Below are 20952 nucleotides of genomic sequence, written 5' to 3'. Positions count from 1 at the left end.
ATTAAACTGTATACTAATATTGCTGAAAAAGGATCGATAATAACCTGTTATTTAACAAAATATTTAAAAAAGTTTAAAACCCGAATATTTTTGAAGCATCGAGAACAGGGTTAACAAACTTTTATTTATTATTCTAGGTTATAGGGTTGCCGTGGATCCATGTTATGCACATTTTTAATTGCCACAGGACCAACATATTTTTCAGTATTTGTTTTTTTTTTTTTTCTTTTTTTTATTGAATATTTTTGACACTCACTGTCCATACATATGTATGTGTGAATGTACATTTCTTTACTATTTAATAAACGACCAGCAATGTGATTCCGCTTTATTAGCTTAAAAAATAGAACAATCCAGTATAATAATCGTAATTATTTAAAATTGCATTTTGTCTTTTTTCTTATTTCTATTTTCGTGCTTTTACTGTTTGCCTCATTGTTATGCAATAAAGATGGAAATATTGGAACACGTTCAAAGTCCGGTATCGACACGTATTAGACTTTTAGGCTTTTACGGTAAAAACTTATAGAAAAGTAGGGTATTTTCTTTAATGGTGGTGGCGATGATGGAATTAAATGAATTGTAATCATTTAGACATTCTTTGAAATTAAATTAATACAGACATACATACACATGTATGTATGTTTGCACGTACGTACGCTACCCAAATTTATCTGGGGCCTAATCACGACATTCGATTCGATCGAGTATTTGCTCGTGAATGCAAAAATCTAACTATGAAAACCTATTCGCGCCACCTAGTGGTAGATACATTAGCAATCTGTTGCAACAATGTCAAAAAGTTTTACAAAAATAAATAATTTGTCCCGGTCCACACTAGAACGATTTCATTATAAAATTTCATGAAATTAGGTGTTCATAGAGGGATTTGTTTTTCTTTTCTTTTGTTTTTTCATAGTAGGCTGCTTTTTCTAGGGGAGGGTTACTAACCCTGCGCCCAAACCCAAGTTTTTAAGGTTCTTATGGGTGAACGCGCGGCACATTTTAGCTCAGGTGGCACCACGGGAGGTCGGTGTCCACTTGAGATGAAAGAGGGACCAAGATAAATCCTGGACTTTGCCATGTTAAAGCCGGTCATGACCGTCCCTTGGTATCTTTCATCCCCTACGTTACCCATCAGCTAGTTAGCACCATCTGGCAGGAAGAACGCGTACCCGACGATTGGAACCTGAGTATCCTGTGCCCCTAAAAGATCGTATCAGGGATATTGTACGAACTAAAGCCTTGGTCAACGAGATGATTGACCCACACCAATGCGGCTTGGCAAGTCCACCATTGATCAGATATTTACCCTGCGGCAAATCCTGGAGAAGACCCAAGAGATCGATTATAAAGCAGCATTCGACAGCCCGCTGCGTTCAAAGGTATTCCAAGCCATGTCTGAATCCCCGCAAAGCTCACCCGGCTTTGTAAAATGACTTTAACTGACACGAGGACCTCAGTTAAATTGGAAAGAACCTCTCCGAAAAGTTTTGTACCAAAAGAGGTTTCAGACAGGGAGACAGTCTTTTGTGTGATCACTTCAACGTCCTGCTGGAAAAGGTTATACGAGAGGCAAACGTCAAAAGAAGTTGCACAATCTACACCAATAGCCACATGTTACTTCCTTATGCTGATGATATAGACATCATGGGACGATCAGTAAAAGAAGTAACTGATACCTTTATGAAGGTTGAAGGAGAATCTACTAAAGTGGGTCTGGCGGTAAACGGTGAAAAGACCAAGTTAATGGTGTCGACGCGCAATGCGTCCATTGAGCTCGAACCAACTGTGAAAGTTGGTTCCTATAGTTTTGAGGTAGTAAAAGACTTCGTCTACCTCGGCACCTCCGTAAACACAACAAACGACATCAGTTGCGAAATAAAAAGAATTGTATTGGCCAACAGATGCTACTTTGGTTTAAGTAAGCAGTTTAAAAACAAAGCCACATCTCGTCCAACAAAAATAACGCTCTACAAAACACTGATACTACCCGTGCTGATGTATGGCTCCGAAGCCTGGGTACTTGCGCAAGCAGACATGACAGTGCTTGGTGTCTTTGAGAGAAAAATTCTTCGAAAGATCTACGGACCAATCTGCGTTGACGATGAATATCGACGTCGCATGAACCACGAGCTGTATCTGCTGTACAACGACATCAATATGGTTAAACGTATCGAGATGCAGCGTTTGCGTTGGCTAGGCCATATCATAAGAATGAGCGAAGATGAACCCGCTAAAAAGGCGTATAAATACGGACCGCTTGGCGGTGCACGCAGAATTGGCAGGCCAAGGAATAGATGGGGCAAACAAGTGAATGAAGAGATGAAAAAGCGCGATATTCCAGAGTGCGAAGCAACACATACGAGAGAAATGGAGATCTTTTCTTAGTTCGGCCTATGGAACAAATGTTCTGTAATGGGCCAGCTAAGTAAGTAGGCGTTCATTGATCGAGTTCCCCACTACATAGAGACATGCAATTTTTTTCAATGAAATCACTCTAGTGTTGACTGGGTCTTTGGTACATTTTCTAGCACAACTTCATTCGAATGAAGGCATATTTTTATAAGGTAGATGCATGAATTATAACAACTAACAAATTTACAAAAACAACATTGTTGTTGTTAAATTAAATGCCAAAGAAAATATTGAATAATAGGGTCGTTCTAATTTTTTTTTCAGGAAAAACATAAATGCATTTTGAAAATCCTCCAAAATAGAACAAAATGTCGTAGGTCATTTTTATTACATGTTTAGGATGAAAAGAAGTATTTTATGGAGTAAATTTCGAAGTTTCAAATTTACAAAAAAGGTAAAAATACAGATGATTGTCAGTTCTTCCTTACATAAATTTGCCTTTATTCGAATGAACAATTGTTCAACAATTTTAACAAATATTTACATTTTTCATTCTTAATTTTGTTTTTTACTTTTTATTTTAAAATAAACGCATTTTTTACTATCGACGAGCAAATACTCGATCGAATCGAATGTCGTAATTAGGCCCCTGCGTACATATGTATGTATATATACCATGATTCTATACAGGTCACCCAGGATGCGAATTGGTGTTTTTTTTTTATTAATGTATATGAAAAATTATGTAACCGTAGCAAATTTGATTTTCATGGTATATATTTCAGGCTATTTTTGTTATAGTAAAAGAAGATTTCACAACATGTATTTGTTAAATAGTCTAAAACAACAACAAAAATTTAAGTAAAAAAGTAATAAATTATAAATAATAAAAATATATATTTTATTGCAAGTTCAAAAATATTTAATTTGGTTTCATCCATAGCACAATTTACCAAGGTAGTGGTATCACACCAGCTGTTCCAATATGAAAAGTCAAATCCCTTTATAAAAAAATTATTTTTATTGTATTTTCCCAAACATAAAGAACATTTTGACACAACATATTCAAAATTTTACGATACCCCTAACCCTGTAACTGTGTCATGGTTTCAACCAAGAAAGTTTGTTATTTTTCAATTTCGAATCAAAACGCAATATTATGTGTGTTCGTTTACTCAAAAGTTGTACAAATTGTTACTGGATGTTGTTCGTTTACTCTACAGTACAATGCAAAAGACCTTAGCCGATTACAAGAAGTTACTGAACTTGTACAAATTTGTACGAATTGTTGAGTAAACGAACACACCTATTGTGTTATGGGTACGGTGACCTTGTATTGAGCCAGGGTTTATACTTTGTAAAGACATCCTCTATTTATATATATATAACTTTGGAAAATATTTTGTATTTATTCATATTTACATATTATTTATATTTACATATATGCCATACTAGAAAAAAAAACATAAAATAAATATAAAAAATGTAAAGCATATATGTACCTATACATAAATACAAGAACTGTTAAATAAACCGTAATAATGAAAATGATTAAAGAATGCAATATGTTAAAACGAACGAACATAAAACTGAAATTTTTATACGAAATATCAAAGCTAATGAAGGACACTATACGACTATACGTACCGAAACACAATATATGTATGTGTGTATATCGTCATTTGAATGTTGAAAAAGAATTTTGTGTCCCTTAACAGCCTGTTCATGTATGTCGATAAGAAAATGAATGCGCAAGAAAGACTACCAAATTTGAGTGTGTTTTTCAAATCTGTTTTTTGTTTTGAAGTAAAAGCAAAGGCAATAATATTTCAAAAACTAAAGTTTGGGTGTGTTTCATGCGCACACATTTTCGTTTCGAAATACATAAACAGGGGGTAAATATCTGTAATTTTTTCCTGCAAATAATGTTTATAGCAAAGTAAAACCCCTTGTAATTGTTATAACCTGTTTATTTATTAAAATATACATACATATTTCATTTTGTGAATTTGTAATAATGCTGAAATAAAGATATGGATATACATAAATTTGTGGATTCTTTAACTTTAATTTTCAATATAATTGTACAAGGTAAGTTTTTAAATGTCTTGGTATTAGTTGTTATGCACTAGGACTTCCAATATTGTGCTAAATACTCGTGTGTTCCCGAACTGTCGGGATCGATATCTCAGGTGCAGGTAAACTACGGTGACTGTCACTGAAAATTATGCAACCTGAAATAAAAAATGTAAACGTTGATAAATTGGAAACGAGTTGAGATTTTTTAAAATTCAAAAAACAATTTTGTAACCTGAAAAGTTGTCTTAAAAATGGCATTCCGTTTCCAGTACCGTTATACTAAAATTTTAGCGGAAAACAAAAAATGTGCATTTTTAAATTGAGCATTAAAAATGATGCACCATAATAATTCCAAATTGTTGGCTGGAATAATTGGTTCCCTATCGTTTTCAGTAGTTTTGTCATTGATTCCGATAAAAATAAAAAATATGTTCCTGACGTAATTTTAAAAAATCAGGGCATAGAACAAAAGTTTTCACACTTTTCTTTGAAAATAGTTTTTAAAGCTATACCTAACTCTCAGCGCGACGTACAAAAACTATTCACCAACCTACCACAACAACGCTCTCTGAGCGTCCGTATTACCCAAATACGTTGAGTCCAAAGTCACATCTAAAATACAAAATCCGCGACCGAAACTTACTTAAATGTTTTCATTCGTAAAACAAATTATTTTCCTTTGCAATGAATTGTATTTCATGTTTTGTTGGGCTTTTGTTTTTAAAATACAAAACACACACATACAAACAATAACGTTCTGTCAAAGTTAAATTTGTTCAACTTACAAAAAGTATACGCTCGACGTATTTCGGTAGTTCTCATAAGAATACATGTGTTCTACTTTTTTCACCACACACGCCCTGGGTATAAAAATAAATTTAGTTTCATATAACAGTACAATATTTAAAAATATTTAGATTTAAAACAATTTGTTCCATACGCCACCTTATTCGCAACTTGAAAAAATTGGTCAATTTTTTGTTCCACACGCCATCATTTCTGGTGCGGAACAATTCGTTTTTGTCTCTTTTTGTTCCATACGCCAAACGACATGGATATGGAACTAAAAAGTTCAAAGTTGTTTTGTTCCATACGCCAGGCTTTATGGATATGGAACAAAATGATAAATTTGTCGGTGTCGCAAGAGGATATGGAACATATTGGCATCTGAATATCTCAGAATCTATAAGAGATAGAGAAAACCCGACTAAAAAATCTGAAAGAGCATGCTTTAAAATCTTGTAAGGTACCTTTATCTCAAAATGTCAAAAATGGCGTATGGAACACTTAAGCATGACACCGACGAAATGTCTAGCCAAATTGACTACAAATAGTCTGTTCCTTTACTTCTGAAAATGGTAAAACCGGCAAAAGTAGTAAAAGTTGTAAACTGCTCCCATATGAATTGCATTGTGTCTGAAGTAAAGGAACGCTTTTCGAGTAAAAAGTAGTAAAAATTGAAGATTCTTGAACGTAAAGGAACAGAGCTAAAGGGACACTAACTACGATCATGCCAAAATTACGTCAGAAACATCATTCTTTCTGTCGGAATCAATGACAAAACAACTGGAAACGATAGAGAATCAACTATTTCAACATTCTGATTTTGCAAATTATTAATCGATTATTGTGGTGCATCATTGAGATTAATTAAATATAGACAACGCACAGTGGATGCGCCCAACGACAAAAATCAAAAAATTCATGTCGTCGTTTCAAAAATTTAAAAATGCAAATAGCTTCAAAACATTCCAAATTTTTCGAAACTCAACTTATTTTTTCCATTTTTCGCGGTTCTTAAGGAGAAAACGCCTCATGAACATGACTAATTTTGAAGAAAAATATGTATTTAAAAATGAGAAAAAATATTTTATATTCTAAGCGAATTTATGAAACAAAGGACTATTTTTAACGCCTTAACTTAAGATGACTCATTTAGTAAATTGCCTAAGCTTCATTTTTCTAGTTATGAAAAATCCTCTAAATCGCAAGGGTTGCCAAATATTTTGGTTATAATATTAGTAAAAATTAAATTATTTAATATAGATGTATGGATTTCCTTAAACTTTTAGTCACTTTCAACAAATTCGAACAAATGGCCACTAGTGCCAAATTGTAGCCTAGCGCCTGTGAATTTCAAAACTGTATAGACTCTTTGCGGAAATTTGCGGTTTTGACAGTTATGACCAAAAGTTTAACACCCTTTTATAGTTGCTGAATTTATATTTTTTGGAATACTTTTAAGTATTATCCTTTCTTAAATTTGGTTTCAATATGACGTTTTTTGTGCTATTAGCGATTTCTATGGTCATGGTAACTTAGACATGTAATGAAAACTCGCGAAAAAAAGATTTGGGGGTAATCACTTTAACAAATAATTTATTTTATTTTTGGGACACCCTAATGTTAGACCACGCTAAAAAATGGAGATTTTTCCCCGCATTGAGTAAAAATATGCATTATTACAAGTAATTCTGCAGACAAATGTGGTTAAATCTTATAAAGTACAAAAAAAGATGGTAACCCTATATGGAGGCTGTGGTCAAAAGTGGACCGATACGACATTTCTTTATAATATAATGTTCTGAAGTCTGAGATCATTATAAGAATATAGTCGCTTATAATATTTGGTTGACATCTGCCCAAATAAATCGATATATAAATCATTGGGGAGTAAACCAAATCATGGACCAATACTGAAAATTTTTCGTGGGGATGCTTACAATACAATAATAACTCCTGGTACCGGATTATAGAAAATTTGGTTGAACAATGTCTTGGTAACAGTAAAATACTTAAATTCAAGATGATCCGTTTCATGGGAAACATGCGAAATTTTGGACCGAGGACCCCAATATTTTACGTAGAGTGTTTTTAGGCCACTATGACCCGTTGATAACAATTTCAGTTCGATATAGCATTTAGAAGTATTTTTGTCACACCTTCCCATGTAAGTGCCACCACTGTGCAACGGAATGATTCTTCTTTATTGTTCGAAAAATTAAGAATGAGTGAAAACATTAATATTCGAAAAAACATAAATTTACACAACAATAAAAATATATTTGTTAATAATCGACAAAAACTAAAACATTTCATATAGCGAATGATTATTTATCATTGTAATGACGATTTCGTAATCGAGTCGATTTCAAACTGTCAATTAATTCCTTTGCTCAAACGTCAAATGAAATCAGAGTTCGAAAATAAACAGTACACTAACATAGTGTACCGCTCCGAGAACAGTATCACTAAAATATTTTTAGCGTTAGTGTTCCGGAACACAAACACTAAAAAATATTTTAGTGATAATGATCCGGAGCACAACGATAAACGTAGTGTTCCACATTTTGGTACACTAAAAACGTTGGGTACCGCAGTCGGAACACTAAAAATCGTAGTGCTCCGCAGTCGGAGCACTAAAAATCGTAGTGCTCCGCAGTCGGAACACTAAAAAATAACGTAATGATAATGTACCACACACGAGTTTATTATGATTTGCGAGAAAAATTAAATATTTATAATTTTTGAGATAAGTACAAATTAAGACATAAAAACTCAGATACACCTCTTAAATCCACGTATGTATACATATTAATTAATTACGTTGGGATCTTAAGTAGAAAATATGAAAAACATTGATGCGGTTGTTGTACATAGACGCACTACAAATTGTAGTGTTCTGACTGTGGATACATGAGTTTATTATGATTTGTGAGGAAAATTAAATATTTTATAATTTTTTTTTAATAAATACAAATTAAAAAATAAAATTTAATAGAACACGTGAAAAACGCCTGATTTGATTTTTGGACAATGGATCAATAAAAATCGTAGTGTTCGGTTGCGGAGCACTAAAAATCGTAGTGTTCCGACTGCCGGATCACTAAAAATTTTAGTGTTCCAACTGCCGGATCTCCAAAAATCGAAACAATGGAACAATAAATCGTAGTGTTCGGCTGCGGAGTACTAAAAATCGTAGTGTTCCGACTGCCGGATCACTAAAAATCGTAGTGTTCCGACTGCCGGATCACTAAAAATTGTAGTGTTCCGACTGCCGGATCTCTAAAAAACCAAAGAATGGAACAATAAAAATCGTAGTGTTCGGCTGCGGAGTACTAAAAATCGTCGTGTTCCGACTGCCGGATCTTTAAAAATCGAAACAATGGACTGAAGCTGGAGGAAGTGCCCCAAAGAAGGCAAAAACAATTCAATCGGCTGATAAGGTTATGGCAAGGTTATGGGACTTCAAAGGTATTTTATTGATTGACTATCTGCAAAAGGGTAAAACAATAAATTCAGAGTACTATTGCAACCTTTTGGATCAATAAAATGTACAAATTCGAGAAAAACGTCCTGTCTTACAACACAAAAAAAAAATATTTTTCATCAAGACAACACACCAGCGCACAAGAGTGTTTTTACAATGGCTAAAGTCAACGAATTAAAGTACGAGTTGCTTGACCACCCACCTTATTCTCCTGATTTAGCTCCAAGTGTCGTTTACTTGTTCCCAAATTAAAAAAAATTCCTAGCTGGCAAGCGTTTTACCTCAAATGAAGATGCAATTACAGTTGTAAGCCAATATTTTGAAGACCTAGAGGAAAACTATTTTAATCAAGGGATAGAATTGCTAGAAAAGCGTTGGACTAAGTGTATTGAAGTTTCAGGAGATTATATTGAAAACTAAAAATATTTTTGAAAAACTAACTATTCTCTTTCATTAATAGGCTAAAAATTTTCCGAACCGCCCTCGTATTGCACGTGGTACACTACGATTTTTAGTTATCCGGCAGTCGGCACACTACGATTTTTAGTGATCCGGCAGTAGGAACACTACGATTTTTAGTGCTCCACAACCGAACACCACGATTTTTATTGTTCCATTGTTTAGATTTTTAGATATCCAGCAGTCGGAACACTACAATTTTAAGTGATCCAGCAGTCGGAACACTACGATTTTTAGTGCTCCACAGTCGAATACTACGATTTAGTGCTCCATTGTCCAAAAATCAAATCAGATATTTTACACATTTACTTCTAATTTTTATTTATTAATATGTGTTTATTTATCCTAAAAACATAAAATATTTAATTTCCCTCATAAATCATAATAAACAGATGATTACCTTAACGTTACTTTTTAGCGTTTCGGTTCCGACAGTCGGAACACTACGATGTTTAATGTTCTGCAGTCGCAGGGACGTACGCAGGATTTCATTTCGGGGGGGGGCCCAACTTGACCAAAAATCATGAAAATTGAAAATGGTGTGTAGGGTTACGTAAAGCTTTTTTAAGGTTTAGCTGTTGATTTTATATGAAATATTGACACAAAGTATAAAAATTCAGTAGAGAAAGATCACAACATTTAGGATACAATTTTAACTCTTTACAGAGTATTAAATATAAGTTAAATATAAGATATTTAGAATTGAAATTGAAACCACGTTTGGTATAGTCGCCATATAAAAGTTGCGCCCCGTTTTCAGTATTTTGGACCTATATGATTAAAAATATACGTCAACGTTATGGTATATCCCAGCATTTTAAAAGTACAGAGAATTGCCATTATTTCTGCTATCGCAAGATTTTCAGTATTTCGAAGCTCTTAATCTAATTTTTAGAATATCAGCTGTAATACAGATTTTGGGATTCCTTTTTGTGAAAGAGCCTCCATGCAGAAAGTGGTTAAAATATATCCACGTTTTAATCCAATCCCTACTTAACTATATTCGCGAGTAGGACGAATTGAGTTATACAGGAGTTATAGGGTATAGGGGTATAGTTCGACCCGAACATAACGCCTCATTTTTTTAATTACATATCGAAAAACCCATACGACTTCTATAAAGAAGAATAACACGTATCTGCGAGCACAGATTGGACTTCTATACCTAGCTATTGTGTCGATAACCTAAGAATAAACTATTCTTTAATGCCATAAAAACGCCAAATTTGATTAATTAAAAACTTTAGAAATTTAAAAACGGACGATACAGACTACGATTCATAGACTCCAAATAATTTTCAGAGTACTGTTTGAGACTACAAAACTCATGTTTGGACTAAGCCACAGCATGGTCAATCTAATATCTCAGAAACCAATTGGCAAACTCTAGCTAAGTCGTGACAAAATAATATAAGTCGAAAGTTTTCATGATTGTTGTTCCGGCTGCATTCTTTACTTTTGGTATAATGTTAAAGAACGACTTAAGTAACTTTAATTGAAAAGTGCTTACACTTGGGAAGTTTTTGCAGTTTCGGAAACTACAATATTCATAGATGAGAAAAATCCAAAAAACAAGAAAAAAATCGCTGGATGGATTTTTAAATAAATCGCGGTCAAAGTTCACATATTTAGGTGTCTTTTAGGTTTTCACGGTTTTGCTTGGAAATTGCAAGTCCTATCGTAATGGGACTAAAAATGTTGTAACTGTAAAAATTCTCTACATGATTGGCCTTTACTACTTTTTCCTAAGTTTTACCATTTTTGAGATATAGAAGTTCAAATTGGGACAATGCACTGACTGTATCGCCTCCTTATACAACAATGTCATGTATGGAGTCCTTAACTAACTTTAGTTGAAAACGGCTTACACCTGGGAAAATAGATGGCGGGATTTTTAAATGAATCACGGTCAAAGTTCAGATTTTTAGGATTTTGCTGGATGCGGCAAGTCCTATCGAAAGGCAACTAAGGAAAATGTTGTAGCAGTGAATATCCTCTTTAACATTTTCTTTAGTCCCATTTCGATAGGACTTGTCGTTCCCACGCAAAATCGTGAAAACCTAAAATACCCCAAAAAATGTGAACTTTGATCGCGATTTATTTGAAAATTCCTCCGGCGATATTTTTTTTCTTTTTTTTTTCATCTATGAATAGTTACTGCTCCCACAAGCCATTTTAGTTGGTCTCCTTAGAATTTAGAGCTTTGAAGCATGGACTTTCCCCCTCAAAATTTGATATCGCAGTAAACAAGACTACAAATGTCAAAAAAGTCCAAAGGATCAGTCTTAAGCTGCACTTATGTTGAAATTTGAGAGGGACGTACCTAAAGATGTTGGCCACACATATTCTCTTGGAACTTGTTGTACATTTGGAAAAAAAATTTATTTGAAGAACTGGACAGATAAAATCAATTTTGGGTTCGATATATTTCTGGAAGAAATACTGCGATGTGCAAAGTTCAGATCGAATCGATTACTACTAGTTTAGCGAAATTTTTTTCTTTACGAGATCCAAAACTTTGACCAAATCGGTTGATCCGTTCGAAAGTTATCATGCGCTCCAGCCTTCCAGACAACTGAGATACAGACGGACGGTCTGTCCGCTCATTTACTCAAAGAGTGGCATAAATAAAAAAACGGGTTTTTTGAGTTAGCAATTTCTATTTTTTCTACGACATTTATTTTATCTTGTGTCAAATTTTCATGTTGATATCTCTAAAAATCAACGAGTTACAGCTTGTTTTCTAGGAGTTTGGCATAAATCAACAAAAAGGTTTTTTGAGGTTATAAAGAACTAAAACAATTCGAATCATGCTTGATCTTGCACAGAAATTTAGCACGAATATCTGGCAAAATCTGTACAAAAGATGATCCCAATAGTTATTTTATTTGTTGTGTTGTTTAAGTTGGGAAGTCAAATTTCATTCCGCAACTTAAAACGCGTTTTTCTCGAAACTTGATTTTTTAAAATATAAATGAGCGATATGTGCAATTATAGGGAAAAATGCAAGTGAGTATGCTACATTTAGCAGATTTTAGCAGTTTTTGACGAACACAAATTCATTTTTCTTCATAATTTTCTCCTCTTGTTTAGCAACAAGTAAAAAAATGTTGGTGAAGGCAGCGAAACAAATTTCTAATTGGCTTTCAATATATAGTCCAGGAAGAACGCTTCATACATTTTGTCCAATAGACATTTTTCATGCACTTCCATTCCCACAATACAGAATTATTTTGGATTCAGGATGAGTGTAAAGCCTCGAGACCTCAACATAGCTTGAATAAGACATAACAAATATGGAGCATATTCATTACGGAATTCGTATTTAATAGTGGAATGATGTGGCATGAAAACGTTATTCAGATTTCATTGGAAGTTTCTCCCAAAAGGAGTATACAAACAACAAATTTGAAAAAAATCTTACATAACTTGACTTGATGTACATTTTCTGTACAGAAACTTCATATATATAAGATAGATATTTAAGTTTTCATTTGAAATCTGCTAACATAAAAAATGTTTATGACAAAGAAAAAATTTAAAAATTGGTTACAGTTGCTTAATAAATTTTGTTCGACCAAACCATTTCGGGGGGGGCCCGGGCCCCCCGTGCCCCCCCCCCCCCTGCGTACGTCCCTGTGCAGTCGAACACTACGATTTTTAGTGCTCCATTGTTTCGATTTTTAGAAATTCGGCAGTCGGAACACTACAATTTTTAGTGATCCGGCAGTCGGAACACTACGATTTTTAGTGATCCGGCAGTCGGAACACTACGATATTTGGTGCTCCATTGTCTAAAAATCAAATCAGATGTTTTACACATTGTCTTCTAATTTTTATTTATTAAATAATAATTTAATAAATAATTTATTAAATAATAAATAAATACATATTTATTTATTCTAAAAACATAAAATATTTAATAAACACATAATAAACAGACGATTATCTTAACATTATTATTAGCGTTTCGGCTCGTGGTACGCTACGATTTTTAGTGTTCCGACAGTCGGAACACTACGATTTTTAGTGCTCCATTGTCCAAAAACCAGATCAGATGTTTTTCACATTTTCTTTTAATTTTTATTTATTAAAAATATATATATAATATTTAATTTCCTCAGAAATCATAATAAATTAATGTATGGTTCATTACCTTATAGTTTCAAAACGTGGTACAAAACGATTTTTAGTGCTCCGGCACGACGATCTTTCTGCTTCAGTCCACAAAAACTAAATATTGTTTTTTCATAATTTTGACCATATTTCGCAATGTGTTTAACTAATTTAAACATACATGGATGTAACAGTTTATCTTAATTTTTATTAATCAAATTTAACCAAATATTTCATTTTCCTCAGAAAACATAATTCCTTTGTTATTTTTTAGTGTTCCAACACGTGGTGCACTACGATTTTTAGTGATCCGGCAGTCGGAACACTAACATTTTTAGTCCTCCGCAGTCGGAACACTACGATTTTTAGTCCTCCGCAGTCGGAGCACTACGATTTTTAGTGCTCCGGCAGTCGGAACACTAAAATTTTTAGTGCTCCGCAGTCGGAACACTACGATTTTTAGTCCTCCGCAGTCGGAGCACTACGATTTTTAGTGCTCCGGCATGCGGTACACTACGATTATCGTTGTGTTCCGGTACAGTATCACTAAAATATTTTTTAGTGTTTGTGTTCCGGAGCGGTACACTATCGTAGTGTACCTATCCACCTTGGTACGGTACAGAACGGTACGGTACGATACCATAGTGTTTATTTTCGAACACTGAATGAAATCGAATTGATTTCATTTGAGTTTTCATTTGACGTATACGCAAAGAAATTGACAGTTTGAAATCGACACATATGATGTTGAGTTAAAAAAAACCGGCAAACACAAAAAGAAATACCCCTCAACTTCGAATGAGTGAGTAGCTGAATGGTGCGGAAAAACAAAAAACTCAACGCTTTGAGTATGTACCATCCGCAACATATGCTGGTGTGGCATCTGGCGGAATAAATTAACAACATCTTCCGTTGTCTATAATTAAATAGTCTATGATAAACTGAACATTCAGAGTTATAGAACAGATGGAGCTGGAATTCATTCATCCGCTGTTGTCAGGCAAATACAGTTTGTCAGGGAATTGTTTCACAACGGTATTTATGGAAAATTACTTTTTTATAAACAAATTACAACAACAAATTTATAGATAAATGTTGGAATTTTTGCACACTCTCTTTAAAATGATGACAATATTGATTGATATAGACCGAAAGCCACAACAACAAAATCAAAAATACGAGAAGTACGGTCGCACTTCTTTATAACAAACTTCCCTATAACGAATTTTTCTCTATAACGAATAAAAATTGAAAACACAACCTCTCTGTAGCGAACTTCCCTATAACGAATACTTCTCTATAACGAAATTTTTTTAATGCACAAGTGAAAATTCTCGCTCAAAATAATCTCTGTATAACGAATTTTTGGAAAAACGTGATTCATTTTAGTTTACACAACAAATGTGAAACAATACACAGTCATCAGTATTGCGATTCTCTTACACATTTTTGAGTTGCTGACAAAAATCGGTAAAATTAAAACGCAAAATTATGAATGAAAAGTTAAAATAAAAGTTGACAACACTCTTGTTATCTGTAGAACTTTACGACTACTTTTTATTCGTCGCTAACTTACCAAAATTATAAGCATTTAAACAATTGTCGGTAACTCAAGGAATGAGTAAGAGAATCGCACTACAGAGCTCTTTATTATTGAAGTTCACACCTACATGTAGAAGCAACACTCATTTATCAACGCTCTTAGAAGAAAATTTGATTCAAATTCGTTAAATTTCCAATGACTACTACATAGTTTAATTTAATTGCTTTAAAATTTAAAATGCATCAATGTTTTTATTGAAGTTAACAGTAAACAGAGAAACAAATCTTAGCTCTGTTCCTTTACGTGCCTGAGGTTACCATTTCTTACCATTTTTAACCTGCAAAGTGTTCCTTTACTTTAAAAAGCATACAATTTATATGAGACCAGTTCACCACTTTTACCATTTTTTGCCACTGTTACCATTTTTAAAAGTAAAGGAACAGACCACTTATTTATCAAAGCTCTTGCAATAAAAATTGTTTCAAAATACGTTAACTTTTCAATGTTTGTTTTTGCCCCGATTTCTCTATAACGAATTTTCTCTATAACGTAGTGATTGGTCGTTCCCCAACTGCTACGTTGCAGAGAAGTTCGACAGTACCCTAATGGATGCATAATATAATCGCGGATTCTCCCTCGATTTTTTTGCAATTAGGACTTTTTAGTCAAATTATGGTATGTAATCTAATCGAAAGTGTAACAAAGAAGTCACGATAGCCCCACTAATAGTGTTACCAATGGACCAAAGAAGTACCAGGTCGTAAACAATGCCCTTTGGGTTTCAAAACGGATATATCTGAAAAACTAAGTCTTCTTATTAGTTCTTTAGTTATCGAAGATGGACTACCATCAATTATAATAAATATTAGCAATAAAATAACTCGATATGGAAGAACAAGGCAATCAAGGGCCCAAAAGTTGTTTATTTAATTTCATGGAATAACTCCAAATATGTTACAGAAATTCAAAAATCCTTCAGATATTGCCAGTTTATACTGATTCTCCTAACATTATATTTCGGCCTGCCCATTTTTCAGACTTCGGGAACAATGAGGGTGGATAGCGACAAGTTAAGAACTTTAGTGAGATACTCCACTCCCGGCTCATCCAGCTGCTTCAGCATTACCATGGGGATTCCATCAATGACCAACGTTTTGGATAGTTTAGCGTTCTTGATGACATCATCGGCAGGGGAGATCTAACGCGACGTAGTACTCTTCTCTTCGCCCTGTCACTTTCGGTGTGCTCGACAAACCATCGATTAAAATAACTTGAGACCCTCTTCGAATTAGTCAGTGTAACGACGCCAAACGTGACTGAGGTCCTATCTTCCTTCTTTCCAGGGTTCGAGAGTGACTTAACCGTTGCCCACTATTCATTTGTTCCCGCTTCAATGTTGCAACTTTTTAGATGATTTAACCACTTGTTCCGCTTATACTCAGCTGAGTCAGCTACCTGACTCTGCGGCCACTGGTGTTGGTACGACGAAGTTCATCACGCTAATTTGCTAATCACGTCGCCTCTGCTAGGAAGTTTGGTCTAACTTCGGGTATTCGATTCGTCTCGAAATGTCCTTTCTGCTACCGAACATCTGAAACGGTGATTAGTGACCTCTCTGAAACTCGGTCAAATAGCTTTCCCATGATTAATGTAACTACGACGTTCAGAGGGATGAAATCGGGCGGTCTGCTGATGGAGACAATTATGCGGTGATGGTCTGATCCAATAGAAACGGCGGGTTACCAGGTGGCGTTATTTGTCAGTCCAGTTGACACGATGCTTATGCCTGGCGAACTGTGACACTCTCCGCTAATTCTGGTAGGGGCGTCCACATTGACCGTGCAAAACATAGAGCTTTCAATCTCCTCAGTCAACATTATACCCCTCTGGTCGTTTCCGGGGCCAAAATGCCACAACTCACTATGAACATTAAATTTACACAAGACCAGACGGTCATGATCTCCAAAAGCGGGCTAATGTTGGGCCTATAACCTGGAGTAGATCCATGAGATAGGTCTGTATTGAACAGACTGGTGCAGACCACCTCCACTGCTGTTCTTAGTTTCGGCGTTCGCCTTCAATCTTACCAGCAAGTGTTGACCTACCAGAAGTATGCTACCATCGGCATCGTTATTAGGATCTTCACGCTTACTGGACCTCCACATCGCGTTGAGATGGCAATCCATCGAGGAGGTCAGTATAACGGTGTTCTATTTTTTGCAAAAAACACGAGCCAAAAAACCAAGAAGAAGCGCTTCAATGATGAACCGGTGTTTTACAATATGGACCACAAAGGTAAGTTCATGGTGTTAGTGGACACGAGCGATGCGGATACAACAAGCAATACAAAAATTAAAAACGACCTTAATTTCGTCGAAACCTTCGGTGTCATTAGCTATTCAGAAGAGGAGTTGATGGAAGGTATTGCTGCGGACAGGAAAATTTCTTCAGTCAAAAGATTTATGAGAAAAGGGAGGATGAGGCCAACCCAATTCCAACTGAAACTATCAAAATTGGTTTCTATGGTGGCTGTCATCCGTCATGGGTTATCTTTCAACATGCTGTTTTGGTTGTTAATACATATTTTCCTGTTGTAAGGCTATGTTTCAATTGTGGTAGACTGGGGCATACCAGGATGGGGTGCAGGTCCAACCCCAGATGCCAAAAATGTGGTGAGGAAGAGTGCAGTGGAGTCTGTGGGGTCAAATCTTGTATTTTATGCAAAGCAAATGATCATGAATGTAACAACAAATCCAAATGCCCTGTATGGGCTAAGATTATGACCTTAAAAAAGATGTCTAAAAGGGAGGTTCTAAACTCTTTTAGGCAAAATCGTTTTGACATTCTTTGGGACGACAATAATTTTCCATCTCTTCCCATAGGTTCTGGCAAGAAAAATGGCGAGGTAAGTCAAAAGATTCAAGACGATGTTGACAAGGATGTCAACGAAATTCTTACCCCTTTTACCTATAGTTCGGTCGCAAAAAAAACCTAAGAAAACATACGTTCACAATCCTGGTGCACAAATGTCAAAACGAATGTTTGAGGAGCCATCACCATCTCCAGTGTTCCTGAGAAATGATCAAAGAGTATCGGAGCTGGAGAAAATCACTGTTGAACTGCTTAAATTTATGCAGGATTTTTTCCTTGCAACCAATAATACAACGGCATCTGCGGCAATCTGCCATTTCCAGAGTAGGATTCAAAAATGTGGCTTCAACATCGAGGGTGCAGAGAACCATAGATACTCAAGTACTCATCATGGGCAAGATCAAGGTATTTCAATATAATATACAATCGTTTAGAGCTAACAAAAACTTTATTGAATTCTATTTCAACAAATATCAATACGACATAGTAGTATTAGCTGAAATATTTTGTGAAGATGTAAGAAATAACAACAAACTCATAAACATCAATCTAATTCAAAAATTCAGGCCGGATGGCTATGGTGGCGTAGCCATTGGCCTTAAGATAATGATAAAATATCCAAGAATTCCATATTTGACTAATCATGACAACATCATTATTAAAACCTTAAACCTTCCTCAAAACTTAGTGGTAGTCTCAGACTATTTTCCACCAGCTATATCGTTTGATGCCTTCAAAGAGGACATATCTAAACTTTTTACCTTCTTAGAAAGATTTAACAATGTGGTCTTATGCGGTGATTTTAATGCCAGGAACATCAGTTGGGGCGATCATATGACGTCCACAAAGTGCAGGGAGCTGGAGTTGATTGCTGCCGAATCGGGACTCGTGTGTGTGAACGATGGAAGCTGTACCTGCAGAAGAAATATGGGCTCCCAGGCTTCTGTGTTGGACCTCACCTTTGTTAGCGAAGGTTTGCTTACAAAATGAATGTGCTGGAGGGTTACTGGGGTGGTAGTGGTCATTTGCCGATATCCCTAGAAATCAACAGACCTGCTGCTCGACAGAAGTAGTTTCTCCATAAAAGAAAACTCATTAAATCTCTTCAAGAGCTAGAGCCAGATTTACAATCATTGAGGATGAAATGCGGGAGGATATCAAGACAGCGACGTCTAAGTTGGACTCCAAAAGGGTTCCAAAATACTGGTGGAATGACCAACTGGCAGCGCAGTATCGGGTACAACTGGCTACAGTCGAAAAAGTACTCGTACTATGAAAATCTAACTAAAGCCAGTGGGGAAGTAGAAAAGTGGAAGAAAATGGTCCTAAAGGCTAAGAGTGACAGTTTTTTGATGAAAATCGGTGAGGTGAACAAGGAATCGAACTCAAGGGCAGCCTGGAGATTTATAAAGAATGTCCGAAATAGGGCATTGGTGACTCCCAAAGCATGGAATGAAGAAAACAATGCGGATTATTTAAAATTTTAAAAGCATCAGGTTCCGGAGGGTCACATGTTCCCACGTTTGAAGCAAGGAATGCTTTACCAATTGTATTTGAATTTGATCATTTTGAAAAAGTCTTGGCGAAGAAGAAACAGGGATCAGCTGCAGGCCATGATAAGGTGATGTATGAGATGATTAGAGCCCTTCCAGGGCTATCACAAATGCTTTTCTTGGAAACTCCATTAGGGATAGTTGGATGATTGTGAAAATCGTTCCTATCCCCAAGCCGAATAAGGTCTGGATCAAATCGCTATCTTTAGGCCCATCTCACTAATTCCAGTTTTTATTAAATGCATCAGTATGATGTTAAAGGACTTCATTGTTGATTACATTGAGCATAATGACATTCTGCCGGCAAGGACTTTTGCCTATCGCAGCGGAATGTCTACCTCAACCTGGCTTAATGAATTATTACATCGTGGGGCCTTGTTGAAGGCCAACAGTTACAAGGTATTGATTTTGTCACTGGACATCAATAATGCATACAATTGCGTCCGAATTTACATATTGGCTAAAGTGCTCAAAGATTATGGCATCATAAACTTTTTGTCCAAGCGCATCCTTAAACTTGGAGATGAAGAGATTGAGGTGGTAGATGGGCTCCCACAGGGAAGCTGTCTATCTCCGATTCTCTTTAATTTAGGATCATAAAACAATGATTTTCCAGTATGCCGATGACTTTGTCATTATGGTTTTCGATAAGGACATTGATGTAGCTATGGAACATCTTCAAAGAAAAGGGGTCGCATTTCAGAGAAAATGTGGTGAGCTAAATCTCGCTTTTAACCCTGACAAATCCAATACAATGTATTTTGCGAAGAATAGTATCAAACAAATTCAATTAAATGTTGATGGTAAACAAACTCAGCAATTGAAAAAGTTGAAATTTCTTGGAAGGATGGTGTCTAACTCCATGTCTGTATATGAACACTACTCTTTTATCAATGAGGCCATTGACAATAGAACTAACCTTCTTAAATGTCTGGATTCAATCAACGGGGGCCTACATCCTTCTGTCTCTTTGAAAGTTTATAGGAATATTATCAGATCTAAAATAGAATATGGCAGAACCACTACTGCGAATGCGCCGCCATATATCAATAAGAAAATTAAAAGGATGCAGAGCAACATGATGAGGAGATCCCTGGGAGTAGCTAAATCGTCTCCAACACATGCTGTTTACGCCTTGGCTCACTGTAAGAGAAGTTATGAAGAATATGTTCCGAAATGAATATTTATATGAAATCATAGCTGATAATCCACTTGTTAAATCGAGCTACAGCGTAGTTTATCACCAATTTTCCCATATTTTCAACAACATCAAAGTGATACCTTTTTCTAGACAAAAAAACCTTGTGATTAGATGTAATCGACTTCCTGCGAGCAAGCAAAACATCTCCAATGAGGCTATCCATGCCAAATATAACAGTTAAATTGCGTACTATAAATTGTCCTGTGCGTTTAAATATATGCCAGCGCCATCTATTGTCTGCTAGCCGAGGAACAACAGCTGATCAGCGCTTACATTGACGTTTAGGTTTGTTTATTCTTTCATGATAACTAAGATGACAACTGGAAAGTTAGGGAGGAAACGAGAATGAAGGGAATCGAGATGGCCAGCAATGATTAAAAATTTCCTTCCTTTTTCGACCTGACGACAAAGCAGCCGGAGGTGAGCCTCATGGAATGAGACCTGTCCAAGAACATACTTACGTGCGAATCGAATATCCCGATGTAAAGAAAACGCAATCAAG

General features: G+C 35.5%; 1 protein-coding gene across 4 annotated transcripts in view; it reads left to right on the top strand.

Annotated features, from left to right (window-relative positions):
- The window catches only part of Nhe3 (Na[+]/H[+] hydrogen exchanger 3), a 58598-nt gene extending 55379 nt beyond the window's left edge, over nt 1-3219 (top strand). For 3 of the 4 annotated variants that reach the window (XM_073968560.1, XM_073968559.1, XM_073968554.1), the window contains one exon: nt 452-3219. In XM_073968560.1, coding sequence (XP_073824661.1) covers nt 452-529 — 78 coding nt within the window. In that variant the 3' untranslated portion in view covers nt 530-3219. The remainder of the gene's footprint in view (nt 1-451) is intronic. The other variant, XM_073968557.1, reaches the window with a different exon arrangement.
- Nucleotides 3220-20952: the final 17733 nt, after the last annotated feature.

This window comes from Musca autumnalis, unplaced genomic scaffold (genome assembly GCF_047663935.1).
Source record: "Musca autumnalis isolate F117 unplaced genomic scaffold, ASM4766393v1 scaffold_2, whole genome shotgun sequence".
Classification (NCBI taxonomy): Eukaryota; Metazoa; Arthropoda; class Insecta; order Diptera; family Muscidae; genus Musca; species Musca autumnalis.
Note: the sequence above shows the minus strand (reverse complement) of the source record. Positions and strands in the feature narration are given on the sequence as shown.